The sequence below is a fragment of the Thalassophryne amazonica genome, chromosome 6 (genome assembly GCF_902500255.1).
Source record: "Thalassophryne amazonica chromosome 6, fThaAma1.1, whole genome shotgun sequence".
Classification (NCBI taxonomy): Eukaryota; Metazoa; Chordata; class Actinopteri; order Batrachoidiformes; family Batrachoididae; genus Thalassophryne; species Thalassophryne amazonica.
Window position 1 is genome coordinate 112,138,020 of NC_047108.1, and position 14,595 is coordinate 112,152,614.

At 41.1% G+C, this 14,595-nt stretch overlaps 1 protein-coding gene across 1 annotated transcript in view; it reads right to left on the minus strand.

The window, feature by feature from the left end:
* The window catches only part of ubr4 (ubiquitin protein ligase E3 component n-recognin 4), a 181,892-nt gene that overhangs the window by 76,702 nt on the left and 90,595 nt on the right, over positions 1-14,595 (minus strand). Inside the window, 21 exon segments of the mRNA XM_034173148.1 lie at positions 364-527; positions 626-827; positions 1,043-1,217; positions 1,352-1,509; positions 1,689-1,916; positions 2,036-2,188; positions 2,340-2,498; positions 3,004-3,186; positions 3,444-3,614; positions 3,746-3,979; positions 4,626-4,773; positions 5,447-5,517; positions 11,616-11,807; positions 12,118-12,181; positions 12,405-12,792; positions 12,900-13,000; positions 13,105-13,206; positions 13,421-13,627; positions 13,824-13,981; positions 14,256-14,353; positions 14,436-14,554. Coding sequence (XP_034029039.1) covers positions 364-527; positions 626-827; positions 1,043-1,217; positions 1,352-1,509; positions 1,689-1,916; positions 2,036-2,188; positions 2,340-2,498; positions 3,004-3,186; positions 3,444-3,614; positions 3,746-3,979; positions 4,626-4,773; positions 5,447-5,517; positions 11,616-11,807; positions 12,118-12,181; positions 12,405-12,792; positions 12,900-13,000; positions 13,105-13,206; positions 13,421-13,627; positions 13,824-13,981; positions 14,256-14,353; positions 14,436-14,554 — 3,475 coding nt within the window.

A 14,595-nucleotide genomic window follows, 5' to 3' on the forward strand; every position in this document is an offset into this window, starting at 1 on the left:
ATAGACCAGTCGTGTCCAAAGTCTTCCAGAAAGGGCCGAGAGGGTGCAGGTTTTCTTTGCAGCCACTCCAGCAGGTGATTTCACTGATGAACTCATCCCACCTGCTCAGTCAGTGGCTGCAAAGAAAACCTGCACCCTCTCTGCCCTTTCTGGAAGACTTTGGACACCACTGTCATATATCAATAAAAACATACATATGAATTATCTAATGTCAACATATTTCTTTGACTACTGGTCATCATTAAGTTCATCCTTTATTATTATCGTATTTAAAGCACATATTCTTTCACCAAAAATACATTCTAAACTGAAGTTGGACTGTTTCTAACTCTGAAATGACCTGGTTGCCCTGTTCGTCCCCACCTTTGTGTTGGCCACATACATCCCGGTGGAGTTCAGCCTGTGTTTGATCTGCTGTCCGTTGTAGACCTGCAGCAAGTCGTTGCCACCAAACTCCACCTCCGTCAGCTGCTGGTTGTGTTCAAAGAAGTCAACTGGGAAAGTCACCTGACTGGAGGTCCGAGTGGCTGCAAGTATTTAAATTTATGCATTGTTATTGTTTTATTTATTGGTGATTAAATGGCTTGAAGTAGGTCCGAATCCTTTCTGCGAGCACAATCCTTACTGGTAGTAGGAGCTTTGCGTTTGCGCACTGGCTTCATGATGCTGATGCCACAGCTGGGCTGGAGCGATGGCTGCAGCCAGTACGACGTGTTGTCCACATTAGCCATGTAGATGCGCAAGCTACCGTCCTCACACAGCAGAATCATGGTTGTGCGCTGCTGCTCGTTGCTGGCAGTATGTCGGATAGCCACCATGTCCTGAATCTGGGAAAAAGAGGAAAAAGCAAAACACAGCAACAGACAGGATTTAACTGTTGAAAGCTGCTTCAAAACTTTCAAAAATACTGCTGCAATTTAAAGTGAATTATGATGTTTTACAAACATGACTGAAGGGAGAACCATTATTATGATGAACAAAGACTTTGAATAGAGAATACAGCAGATATTACCATATTTTCTGGAGTATAGTAAGATATTACCTTAGCTTTGGCTGGCAGAGTTTTAATCTCTTGAATGAGGAAAGTATCCGGTTTCACCATGATGACCAGCGGTATGCCTGTTGTCTGCTGCACACAGCACACCAGGCCCGGGTGGTTCATCACTTCAGACCACTGGCACAGAGCAGGTGAGACTTTATTGCTGCTGCCATTAGATCTAATGAAGAGCAGAAAAGCAGGAGTGATGCAGAAGAGGTTAAAGGTGAACTTCTATTTGTACATTGCACTTGTCTTGGTCAGTGGATGAGCAGAGACTCACTGACAAACTGGAATGTGCAGAAGAACTTTTACCCTTTGATATTGATGGGGAATAGTTGCTGGATGTCAGTGGTGCTGCGGCTCACGGTGGCGGAAAAGGACTTCCCCTGGCTGTAGCTGAAGAAAAGCATCTGGAGCACGTGGGAGTAATACACAGACACACCTCCTCCAGCGACCTGCCCGTTGCTGTCCTGCACTCACACATAAAGATTTTACTTCAACAATTCTCTCAGTCATTATGCTGGAACAGAAGTACATGGGATCCAATAAAAATTATGCCAGCCAGTTGCGGAATCAGTGCAATATAAGCTTGGAACTATGTGCCCGGGTGCAGCCACAGATGGGTGATAAACGCTCGCATACAACTTACCTTGAGGTCATCGTGGGTTACCTCCAGTACATTAGTGACATAGAAGGGGCCGTGTTGGGCGCTGCTGGATTCATCCATGACCTGGGTGTACATGTAACCTGCCGAGGACATGATGACGATGATGTTCTTCCCCTCTTCGCTGAAAAGGAATGTAGCGTCACGGATTTTGGAACTTGGGAGAAGGAAGTAGTACATAGGGCTGAGAGCATCCACTGACAAGTCATAAATCTGTTTGGCAAGTGAAAAATGTAACGTCAAACATAGAGGAAAACATCAAATAACATAGTTCAGTCAAGAGTTAACGCTCTGCCCCATCACCAGAAATATTTCTGCTCATTAATACACGCCTTGACAAAGTCAGCAGTGATGATGGCAAGTTCAGTCTGTGAGCCTGGCAGCCAGATGGCTTTGATGATAAAGTTGCCTGTAGCCAGCTGTGGGTGTAAAACCAGGTGGTCTGATACGGAGCCAGTACTGCTGAAAGTAAGTACATGACAGTCCTGGAGGGCACAAAAAAAAAAAAAAAAAAAAGGCAGCGAGAGGTGACCTCAGTTCTATTATCTAATGTGGGTGACACTCACAGCTACTTGAAAAATAATAACAATAATAATAATAATAATGGTAATAATTTAAGAAAGCAGGTTTTCTGACCTTGAGGCCACACACAGCCAGATAGTCTTCGTTACATGGATTTCCTGTGAGGCTGAGCACGGTGAAGGGGACGGGAGCAGAGGCCAGGCGGGTCAGCGTCAGCTTCCTCTTACTGGAGTCAGCCTGCTTCAGCAGAGTGGACAGCTGCAGAACTGTTATCTGTCGGGCAGGAGAACAGGACAAGGCTTTAGGTACAGAGAAATAACCTAAAACGGAAGAACTCTTTGAGACAAATGCACCATAAAAAAAATAATAATACAGATGTTATACCTAATAACTACCATCATGAAATTGCTTTATTTTAAGGATGGACTCATTGACTTTCAAGCACTGTGCAGGTGCATGTTTCATGAAATGTAATTTATCAGTGACTGCTGTAGGACGTATCCATGAGTTCAGTATGTCACAGATTAAACCCCTCTAAATATATGTGTATAAAGTCCTTTCCACTCACACTTGGTGATTAAACATTTAAGAAACTGGTGAACGTCCATTTATTCTGATCATTTGTTTAGGTCACAGCTCACCATGAATGATGTTATCGTTTCTACTCTGTTGTGGGAGAGTGTAAACATTTAAACACACCAATGATTTTTAAATTATAGCAATCCCTTAAAAGCACCGTACCTTTGAGGGATTCATCTCACAGTTTTGGGGGCCTCACCTTTCCCTTTTCATGGCTGACTGCAAGGTGCTGGCGGCGGCCGTGGGGTGAAGACAGTACACACATGGCCACGCGCCGCAGAACATGTGCACTGATGAGCTGGCGGATCGTTTGGCCCTGGTCACCGCTGTAGTTCATCCGCACATTCTCAAAAGCTCCTTCCTGAGAGCCCAGAGTGGGAACCTGAAGAACAAGTTTAAAAAATTAATCACAAGGATTCTGATGACAGAGTATCAATTAAAAAAATGCATTATGGTTTAACACTTTTTGAAATCCCTTGATTGAAGTGACTTGTAGTACTTGAATGAACAGTTAATGATCAGTATGATCACAAAAGGTCTGTCCAGCAGATTAATAATGAAAATCACCACCATACTAACAATCAAATGGAATCCAGCATATCTAACGTAGCTCCAAACTGCTTTACGGGGCCTTCGTACCATTAGCTGGTCCGTCATCTCCACGGCCTTGTCCTGAGTATGCAGCTCGTTGAGGGCCCGCTGAGCCCGACTGCTGCTTCCCACAACGGATGCCTGCTGAAAGTTTGTTTGGATGGCATCCATCAGGAACATCAGCATCTCCAGTATGACCACAGCAGTGGACGAAGCAGTCTGTGGTGTAGAAAGAACATGTAAGCCAGACACTTTACAATAAATACATCCTAGATCAGGTACTTAGTACATAAATCCAAAACTGAAGAAAGGCTTTCTGTTTTATTTTTCTAAAGCACTTTTCCTCTTACCACTTGCGCCAGCAGCTCTTCCTGGCAGCCTTCGATGCTCTTGCACACGCTACTCTTCTTGGGTTTGTCCTCGTCACCTGGTTTGCCATCACAGATTGTGACCTTGCCCTTGTCGGAGGGCGAGGCGTTCTGTTGGCGGATGGCGCTCTCGGGCATACGCAGTTCACTCTGGAATGCAGATGACTCTTTGAGAGTGGAGCCCATGTTGCTGCTGGGGCTGCGTTTCACCAAAGCCTGCAGATGACAACAGCACATGAATAATTCTGTGACTGCAAATCAAATATAAACTTATAAACTGGCATCTTTTTCCACTTATTTGCGATTAGGATGGCATGATTTTTTTCTACCTCTTTTGCATTGTGAAACATGTACTTAACAAAAACAGTGGCCAGAGATACTTCACTAAACTGTCTACAAGTGAAAAGAAAAGAACCTGGATTGATCAGATTAAGGGCACCATGAGAACAAAGATTAACAATACCAGTAATTAGGAGTGGCTGCAGGCCAACAAACGTTCACTTTGTGCCATTTTAAAGAGCTCAGTTCTTACTTTGAACATTTACAATACAATCATCAGTACGGTTATTGTGAGTCAGTGATGACCAAACTGATGGACAAAAATGTAGTTGTAGATGATTTTTCTGCATCACATGCACACTGACAACTCTTCATTTTTACATTAACTACAAAAGCTGGCCATTTCAATGGGTAAAATGTGGACAACAATCTGAGCATGATTTCGGTCTCTGCACACAAATGTGGACTAGCTATACATCCTGAACAAATGAAATGACTGAATGAGTCAATGGGGGAATGACTTGCAAGCCAGAGTTACCGCTGTCGTTCTCTTCCCATGATGACCTGAGGTACTCGGTCTCACCTGGCAGCTGCCATCCTCCTTGGCACCGCAGTCACAGAAGAAAGAGCCATATTTGGCATAGGAGATCTCATGGTCTTTGTGACAGACCTTGGCGCACACAGTGCACACACCTACCCCGTCCACCATCTTACAGGTGTGACAGTGGTACCTGTGGAATGAAAATCAATAAGGCAAGGCTGGTTACGTCACAGCAATCGTTCATTTGGGACAGGAAGTCACCTGTAGCTTTCAAAAACAGACTGGAGGACAAAAAACTGAGTTTTATTGGGCCCACTTCTAAAAGTCCTTTTGAGGATTTGTGTATGTGATTAATACAAGTAGATAAATACATTTTGAATAATAAAAAAAAAACCTTCTGGTTCAGGTAAAACAAAAACAAACAAACCCCTTCAATTCAACTGCCTTGAGAACCGTTTAAGACTCTGCAGTGACATATTTAAGCTATATTTACGTGTGGTATGTCCACTTCTGAGAAAATACAACAGGAAAACAGGTTGCTTTGTAACATGTTATTAAAACACAATATCTAATTATTCATTTTAATCCTTTCAGAGTGCCAAGTTAAATTACAAATGCAGCTATGTTGCTTATTTACATACTGGGTGGCAACAGTAATCTTTCAACGTGCCAACAGCTTCTTTTTTTTAATCCTGTAAATCCATGAAAGATTTTCATTATCACTCTGGACTCTTGCGTGACAAAATGCTAACTGCTTCTTATGTTGAACTTTGAGCTCATCAAAACCTCTTAAACTGGTATCAGTTAACTCGCTGTCATTTTGTTCAAGAAATAATTAAGACACTTTAGCAAGAACACTTTACCAGTGCTGGTTCATGAATTCCTTCTGGGTGATGGTGAAAGTGCAGAGTTTATTACAAAGCGAGTCTTCATCCTGTTAAAAAATATACAAACAAAAAACATGTTTAAGAGTAGTTTTCTTTTATTCACAGACAATAGTCTGAGAAAAGCAAACAAATCCTAAGACTATATTTTACTTTGTGACTAAACAGTAGCACTAAATCTGTCAAATTATTTTGACAGCACAAATTTTAATTTGTAGAAAAGAAGGCACGAGAATAAAGAAGTGGTTCCTAATTTCTAAAAACCCATCACGATCACGTCTCAGACATCATCAATTACAGCATAAACGGCAGCATTTTTTTCCCCTGACAGTTCCACATTACAAAAATTGTGTCTAGTAACAAGGAAAACAGCTGCACTAATGCTGAAAACCAGTGTAAGGCTACACAAAAAACTGAACAGGAATCAATGAATAAAATCACAAAAAAAACGTTAATGCTGATAAGAAGAATCGATAACTGAACCGGTAGATAAAATCTTATCAATTCCCCTATTTCAATTTCTTTCATTTATATAGTGCCAAATCACAACAAAGTTGCCTCAAGGTGCTTCATACAAGTAAGGTCTAACCTTACCAACCCCCAGAGCAAGAACACAGGTGACAGTGGTAAGAAAAAACTTCCTCTGATGATTTCAGGAAGAAACCTCAAACAGACCAGACCCAAAGGGGCGACCCTCTGCTTGGGCCATGCTAACGACACAAAACAAATATAGAGGAAATGTTGCCGGTGCACAGGACAGGAGGGTTACAGAAACAGAGACCACACCCATCTCTGGATGGAGCCGCACCTTAAACAGAGAGAGAGAGAAAAAAAGAATCAGGCATCAGAAAGGCAACAAATACAGTACAATTTGTCAGCATTAAGCAACAAAAAAAAAACCCAGAAGAAATATTAAGGTGATCGCCAGCCACTAGCCCTTCACTAAAAGACCCAGACTTCAGATACAGTTGAGGCCGCAGCCCGCTCCGTTTCATAATAAAATGAATTTAAAAGGGTAAAAAGCATAGTAAGCTAGACATACGAAAGGGAAAATAAGTGCGAGAAAGCTCTGTGACCCACAGACTTAAAAAAAAAAAAAAAACCTGACCTCAACCTGACTAACTGGTGCATTAAGTGTTGCTACCAGCCACACAAAACAATGTTCCCAGCTCAGATTCAGACTTTTTACTGTCTGACATTAGATAACATAATGCCACAGCCAACATGCAGCCCACCCCCAACAACACTAAGCTGTTTCACTGCATTCTACATTAGTAACTGTTCATGTGAAAAACAAATTCCAGACTCCAGTTGGGGACCAGGCTCCAGTTGTAGTTCATGATCAATAAATCCGCCAGGTAAGCTCTTACAGATAACCAGGTGTTCACTTAGATAATCTATTTAGCTGGGAAACCCATATTGATCATTTGTGTGCACGCTTACAGCAAAGACTATTTTTTACAGTGACTTAGGGTGTTTGGTGTTGACCAGGAAGTAGAGGGGCACCGATCATTATTGGCCGATCACGCCTTGATCGGTTTGATCGGTGATCGGCAAAATGCGCCGATCAAAAGGACCGATCACAACAGTGCAGGCAGTAGCGCAGGGAGCGCTTGGTCTTGTCATGACACGCTTTCCTCTGTGACATAAACTCATTTTGACTTCTGATATGAGCTGGACGGACACAGAGAGCAGTCGCCATCATCTAATGTAGTCCATGTCCGTCCAACTCATATCAGAAGTCAAAATGAGTCAAATGGCTCTGAGAGCTCTAAATAGACTGCTGTGTAATGAATGGAACCACACTGCCATCTAGTGGATATCCAGTGTACATGAGTGTGTATTTGTGAATCAGTAGGCATTTTGATTTTGTTTATTTTTACATATGAGTGTAGAGGTACAGAGAGTACAAAGAAGCTTTGTTCATTTGATTTACTTATATTGTGAACTGCCATGATACTGGAATTGACAACTAAGTTTGAAAAAAAAAATTGACTGAATTAATGTTTGTAGATCTGTGGATTTCGTGAAAAGAATGTCTCAAAATTACGTCACAGAGGAAAGCAATGAATGCATGTAATTGGTGATCCACAAATGCTGAAACTCAATTCACAAATACAATTTCCAGTTTTACAAATGTATTTTTTTTTTTTACAAATTAAGTTTATATTTGCAAATACATTATTTGCAAAGACCAATTTACAAGTTACAAATATGAAATTTGCAATTGTGGATATCTGAACACATTTGCAAATCAATGATTATTTGTAGATCACCCTGTGTGCATTTACAAATATTGAGACAACTTTAACCCCATAAAATGAGGGCTGTATTTTACATTCTCAACGTATTCTCTGTAGGCTGTAACCTGAGCAACATGAAACATGGGGAAAAAAAGCTTGCTGGTAGAACAAAGTCAGTGTAATAAAACAAAAGTTGGCAGTTTATTCTAGTGTCTTTATTTGAATGCATGTTTTTTGTTTTCATCATTAAGTTTTAATGCAAAAATAGTCCTATACATTAGACCTATATTCTTATTTTGGGCATGATCCAAATATGTACTTGATCGGTATCGGCCTTGATCGGTATCAGAAGATCAAAATTTCAGTGATCGGTCTAAAAAATAATGATCGGTGCACCTCTACCAGTAAGTTATGCTTTTATTTTATCGGGTGGTGGTGGAGAGCATCATTAGATACGGGATGGCAGCATGGTCTGGGAACTTATCGGTTCAGCTAAAATCAAAGCTTTCTCGTCTGGCGCAGACTGCTATGAAGGTTATGGGGAGGACCGGAACCCTTCCCTTCAACCCATCAATGAGCAGTCTGTCTATAGGCAAGCACAGAAAACACTTTGTGATCCGTCCCACATCCTCCATCAGAAGTGTGAACTTTTACCATCCAGGAGATGATACAGAGTCCCCAAGTGCAAACTGAACACAAACAAGAACTCTTTTGTTGCAACCTCAATCAGACTCCTGAATGCTGCAGGGGTTGTCCGAGAGCAGCTTTAAGGGCTTTGTGCATGGATGTGTGTGTGTATATACGGTTTGGTTCACTTTTGGTACAGCATGGGAACAAAATGCAAAACCTAAATTTGCTTGTTGTTTAAACCAACAATTTATTGTAACATTATACAAACAAGAAAATAAAATAATTGCAAAGTGCTGCCTGGTAGCAAGTTAAATAATATGTTCTCAATTAAATGACAAATGTATAAAATACACTCAACAAAAATATAAACGCAACACTTTTGGTTTTGCTCCCATTTTGTATGAGATGAACTCAAAGATCTAAAACTTTTTCCACATACACAATATCATCATTTCCCTCAAATATTGTTCACAAACCAGTCTAAATCTGTGATAGTGAGCACTTCTCCTTTGCTGAGATAATCCATCCCACCTCACAGGTGTGCCATATCAAGATGCTGATTAGACACCATGATTAGTGCACAGGTGTGCCTTAGACTGCCCACAATAAAAGGCCACTCTGAAAGGTGGAGTTTTGTTTTATTGGGGGGGGGGGATACCAGTCAGTATCTGGTGTGACCACCATTTGCCTCATGCAGTGCAACACATCTCCTTTGCATCATCCATGAAGAGAACACCTCTCCAACGTGCCAAACGCCAGCGAATGTGAGCATTTGCCCACTCAAGTCGGTTACGACGACGAACTGGAGTCAGGTCGAGACCCCGATGAGGACGACGAGCATGCAGATGAGCTTCCCTGAGACGGTTTCTGACAGTTTGTGCAGAAATTCTTTGGTTATGCAAACCGATTGTTTCAGCAGCTCTCTGAGTGGCTGGTCTCAGACGATCTTGGAGGTGAACATGCTGGATGTGGAGGTCCTGGGCTGGTGTGGTTACACGTGGTCTGCGGTTGTGAGGCTCGTTGGATGTACTGCCAAATTCTCTGAAACACCTTTGGAGACGGCTTATGGTAGAGAAATGAACATTCAGTACACGAGCAACAGCTCTGGTTGACATTCCTGCTGTCAGCATGCCAATTGCACGCTCCCTCAAATCTTGCGACATCTGTGGCATTGTGCTGTGTGATAAAACTGCACCTTTCAGAGTGGCCTTTTATTGTGGGCAGTCTAAGGCACACCTGTGCACTAATCATGGTGTCTAATCAGCATCTTGGTATGGCACACCTGTGAGGTGGGATGGATTATCTCAGCAAAGGAGAAGTGCTCACTATCACAGATTTAGACTGGTTTGTGAACAATATTTGAGGGAAATGGTGATATTGTGTATGTGGAAAAAGTTTTAGATCTTTGAGTTCATCTCATACAAAATGGGAGCAAAACCAAAAGTGTTGCGTTTATATTTTTGTTGAGTATATAAAACATACATTCCTTTTAAATAGCTTTTAACAAAACCTTTCCACAAGTAAAGAGCAGCACAAGGGTTCCAGCATGAAGCCCTGTTCAATTTTATTCAACCTTCCTATTTTTTGCCAGAAAAATGAACTTGTCCAAAACTGTCACACTCTAAGGGTTTTTTTTTTTTTTTTTTTAAGAGAATTAATGTTAAAGAATCCCTTTACTTTTGTACAATTTATTTTAATTTCCATCTCTTTCTATTAACTGTTCATTTAATGTTTAATATATATTTTTACATAAAGTTTTGAAAACAAAAACGTGGGAGAGGCAAAAAAAAGTGAGTAAAACCACCTTAAAAACATTTAGAACCACAAATAAACTCGATTCTTGGTTTGTTTATTTATTGTGCCATTAAAATTGGCCATCACTTATTAAAATAAAATAACTTCTCAAGGCCAGGGCTTCTCAAAGTCTGGGGACTATTTAATCACAGCGCAGCAAACGAGTAGGCTAAGTGAGTCCGAGTGAGGAGGATTGTAAATATCCCTCCGCTCAGTGCTTGCAGGCTGCTGCAGGCAGCGCTGCAGAGGAGGGAGAGAACCGCTACCGCTCCTTGACAGAGACTTTCACTTTCAGTTGCCAAACATCAGAAAAGTCTCCACTAACGCCACGAAAAGTTGTTAGATTTGTCGCTAGTCACTTTTGAGAAAATAAGTCATGAAGAGGGTTTGGAAAGTTGCTAGATTTATCAAGAAAGCCACTAAGTTGGCAACACTGTGAATGTAAACACATGCAAAGTGAACTCACCTGTGATGCAGCCCTGTGATGCAGCCCTGTACCGAAACAAACGTCCTGTACCGAAACGGTTCAATACAAATACATGTACCGTTATACCCTTAAATTATATATATATATATATATATATATATATATATATATATATATATATATATATATATACACACACACACACACACATACATACAGTGAGGAAAATAAGTATTTGAACACCCTGCGAGTTCTCCCACTTAGAAATCATGGAGGGGTCTGAAATTTTCATCTTAGGTGCATGTCCACTGTGAGACATAATCTTAAAAAAAAAAAAAAAAAAAAAAAAAAAAACTGGAAATCATAATGTGTGATTTTTTTTTATAATTTATTTATGTGTTACTGCTGCAAATAAGTATTTGAACACCTGTGAAAATCAATGTTAATATTTGGTACTGTAGCCTTTGCTTGCAACTACAGATGTTAAACGTTTCCTGTAGTTTTTCACCAGGTTTGCACACACTGCAGCAGGGATTTTGGGATTTATATTTATATATATATATATATATATATACACATACATACATACACACACACATATACATACATACATACACACACACACATATACATACATACATACACACACACACACATATACATACATACATACACACACACACACATATACATACATACATACACACACACACACATATACATACATACATACACACACACACACACACAGTTGTGTGTGCAAATGTGCATGTGTACAAGTAAGGTGTGTACTTTTATTATCTGTTTTAATCTGGTTTTTATCTGTTTTATTGTGCTGTTTTAATTGTAAATTATGGGAAATGTGCAATATGCTGATGAATTTTACATAGGCATGCAAGCAGTGTACTGTTATGTTGTATTTATTGATTTTTGAAACAGAAATTTTTGCAGAGCACTTGAAGTCCAAGACAAATTTTCCTTTGGGGACAGTAAAGTTTATCATATCGTAAATGGTGCCATCTGAGAGAGACAGAAACAAGGAAGAGATCCTCACAGAGTCCTCAGCCTGGGAATCATCTTCCTCCACTGCAAGTTCCTCCACCCAGTCCGAGTCCACCTCCATGGCTTTCTCTTCTCCATCCATCAGCACGGCTGAGACGCCTTGGCCGCTGCTCTGTCTCAAAGCGTTCGTTACATCTGCCAGGTATGAGATGATGTGGCACGAGCATTCGAGCATGCTGGCGTGCTGCAATTCAAGAACAGTTGCAGAGGAATTACTTCACTCCTGCACATCCAAACCATTTACCAAGAACAGACATTTAACATCTGGCAGAGGATATCAGTTTGTGTCTAGAGTTTAAAAGTCAGCAGGTGCTCGGGCATGATGCGTCTACAGAACAGGATATTATGCATGCAAGTGCAGTTTGACCACTGGTTAAAAAAAGTTTGCTTTAATTGCAACTTTTATACAAATCTGAGTTAAACACAGATACAGACTCTATTGATAATGCTCAAAAAAAAAAAAAAATCAATATCCTGATGAAAAAAAAACTCACCTTTCCTTGAGACAGGTTTGCGCTCACTTTTTCCACAACATTCTTCTGTGTCAAATACTTCTTGCTACATTAAAAAAAGTGAGAAAAGTAGCTATTAAGTGGATAATTAGCATATAAATCAGTAACGATTACAGTTTAAATGCTAATTATTCAGTTCCATTTGTAGCGTCTTATTACAAAGAATATTATCTGATTAAACTAAAGCTTCAGACCGGGTGCTAAAATGTTTTCCGCTGCCCTGATTTATTTGAAACTGTGTTGCTTAAATGCTGGCAGTCATTTCTTACCACCTAGTCAGCCAGTCAATAGCTGCCCGGTGCAGCTGTAAGTGTCCGGCCCCTTGTCCAGCGCTGGCAAGTGTAGCCATAATGATCATTAGCTCAGGAAAGCCAGTCCCGTCGCCATTGGTCAGCATGTCTGTTGCCATGGGGATGAGCGTGCTCAGGAGGACTGTGCACACTCCTTCGCCCACCTGGCTATTGTCACGCACAATATGAGTGGTGAGAAGTTGCAAGAGCTGCCGGTTTTCTTGCACTATGTCCAGCTGCTCTGAATCCTTAGGAGCCGTGGCCGTCATGCGTGTCAGCCAGGACTGCAGGCGAGGCGGCTCAACACAGGCCAGCTGGGCCAGCGAGCCACACAAACACAACAAGCTGGGGTTTGGACTCTTCTCAGCTGGGGACAGCATCACCACATTATATTACTCAGCAAAGCAAACAAACATCCAAAAATGTAAGTCACTGATAATTAACTGGACTCCTCTTCAATAGCTGCAGACTTACTGAGCTGGAAAAGTTTGGTGAAGAATTTCAAAACTCTGTTGCAGAACTTGGCAGAGAGGTTTTCATTTGCTGTCGCCATCATGATTTGGACAAGCTCACCACTAAAGTGTAGGGAGGAGAAAAAAAGAGGCGTGAACAAAGGCAGCTTTATTAACGTGTTATTAACAAATTTATTAACGTGTAATGACTGTAACTGAGCAATTACCTGACTGAAAAGAAATCCTCCATGGCCTTGCGGACGTGACTGCTCTCAAGTTGTTTTTCAAGATACTGAAGGCATTCCTCAAGGATGGGCTCATCCAAACCACTAAAAATGAGATGAAACAATACTCAACACCTGCAGTACAAAAGCAATCTTTAAAAAGTTAAACTGTACTGATCTGATTCAGGTCTTTATTTGTATTCAGGTATTTATTTGTAAAACGCTTTGAGCGTCTGACGCAGATGGAAAAGCACAATATAAAGGCACTCCATTTATTTATTTAGGTCTATACGTGAAATCATCATATTATCCATCATACCTGTTGGGGTCTGAGTGATTGGCAATGATGTTATAACATCCAGTCACCAAACGCTCATAGAAGCAAGACAGGAAGGCCTCAGACTCTGAGGGTCCAAGGATGCGCTCCAGAGAGGTGCTGCTAATCTCAGCCACACTTTCTGTGCTGCTCTCCAGAAGCAGAGGCAGCAGAGTCCGAACAACCTGAATGGGATTCAGCTCTTCTGTGCTGAGACACACACACACACACACACACACACACACACACACACACACACACACACACACACACACACACACACACACACACACACACACACACACACACACACACACACACACACACACACACACACAGAGCTATATTAATATGCAACCACATTTGCTTCATGTCTGTAAATCTCTTATCATGTTCAACAACTTACACAATGAGGTCACCAGTAAGACGAACCAAAGAAAGAAGAATGTGCTTAAGGGAAGAAGCCAGAGGCAGCGACTGGCAGCTTAGCGTGCCCAGGTGAGCTGCTTGGATCGCTCCGATATAGCTCTCTGATGGAATGGTGTCATTCGCAAATGCATTTCTCTGAAAGGGAAACAAACCAAATTATTTGCCTGATTAATGCTGGCATAATGTGCTTTATTGAAGTCAAGTTTTTTCAAGCATTACTGTAGAACAATACTGTCAATTGAGTGGTTGGTTACAACACACCCACCAACATTTTAGTGGAGCTCATCTGAGTGGATTCGTGTGATTTTAAAACAGCAACCCACCAACAACATAATTTACAAGGTGACTTTCATTAAGCATAAAGACTGGACCTAAACAAACAGTAACTCCAAAAAGTTTATCGACATACCCATGAGCCAACATTGGGAAATTCATTGGTGTGGATGCCGTTCCAAGTCTCACATGTTGTCTGTACAGTTGATGGCAAGTTCTGCATTATACTGTGGCCTGCAGAAAAACATACATAACAGTTTTAACAGTGAGTGATGTAAATGTGGTGTGTACCTCTTAAAAGTATTTTTCTACATACCTAGAGTGTTGGCTTTGCAGCGTGTGGAACCAATGGACAGAACTGCTGCATAACCTTGGAGCTTAGCATCAGTCAGTTTGTTCTCCCCTTCCTCAGGGATGTTCATCAGCAGGTAAGACCTGAAGAGATCAGGTTTAGAGGCTGACATTTTTTCGCAAAT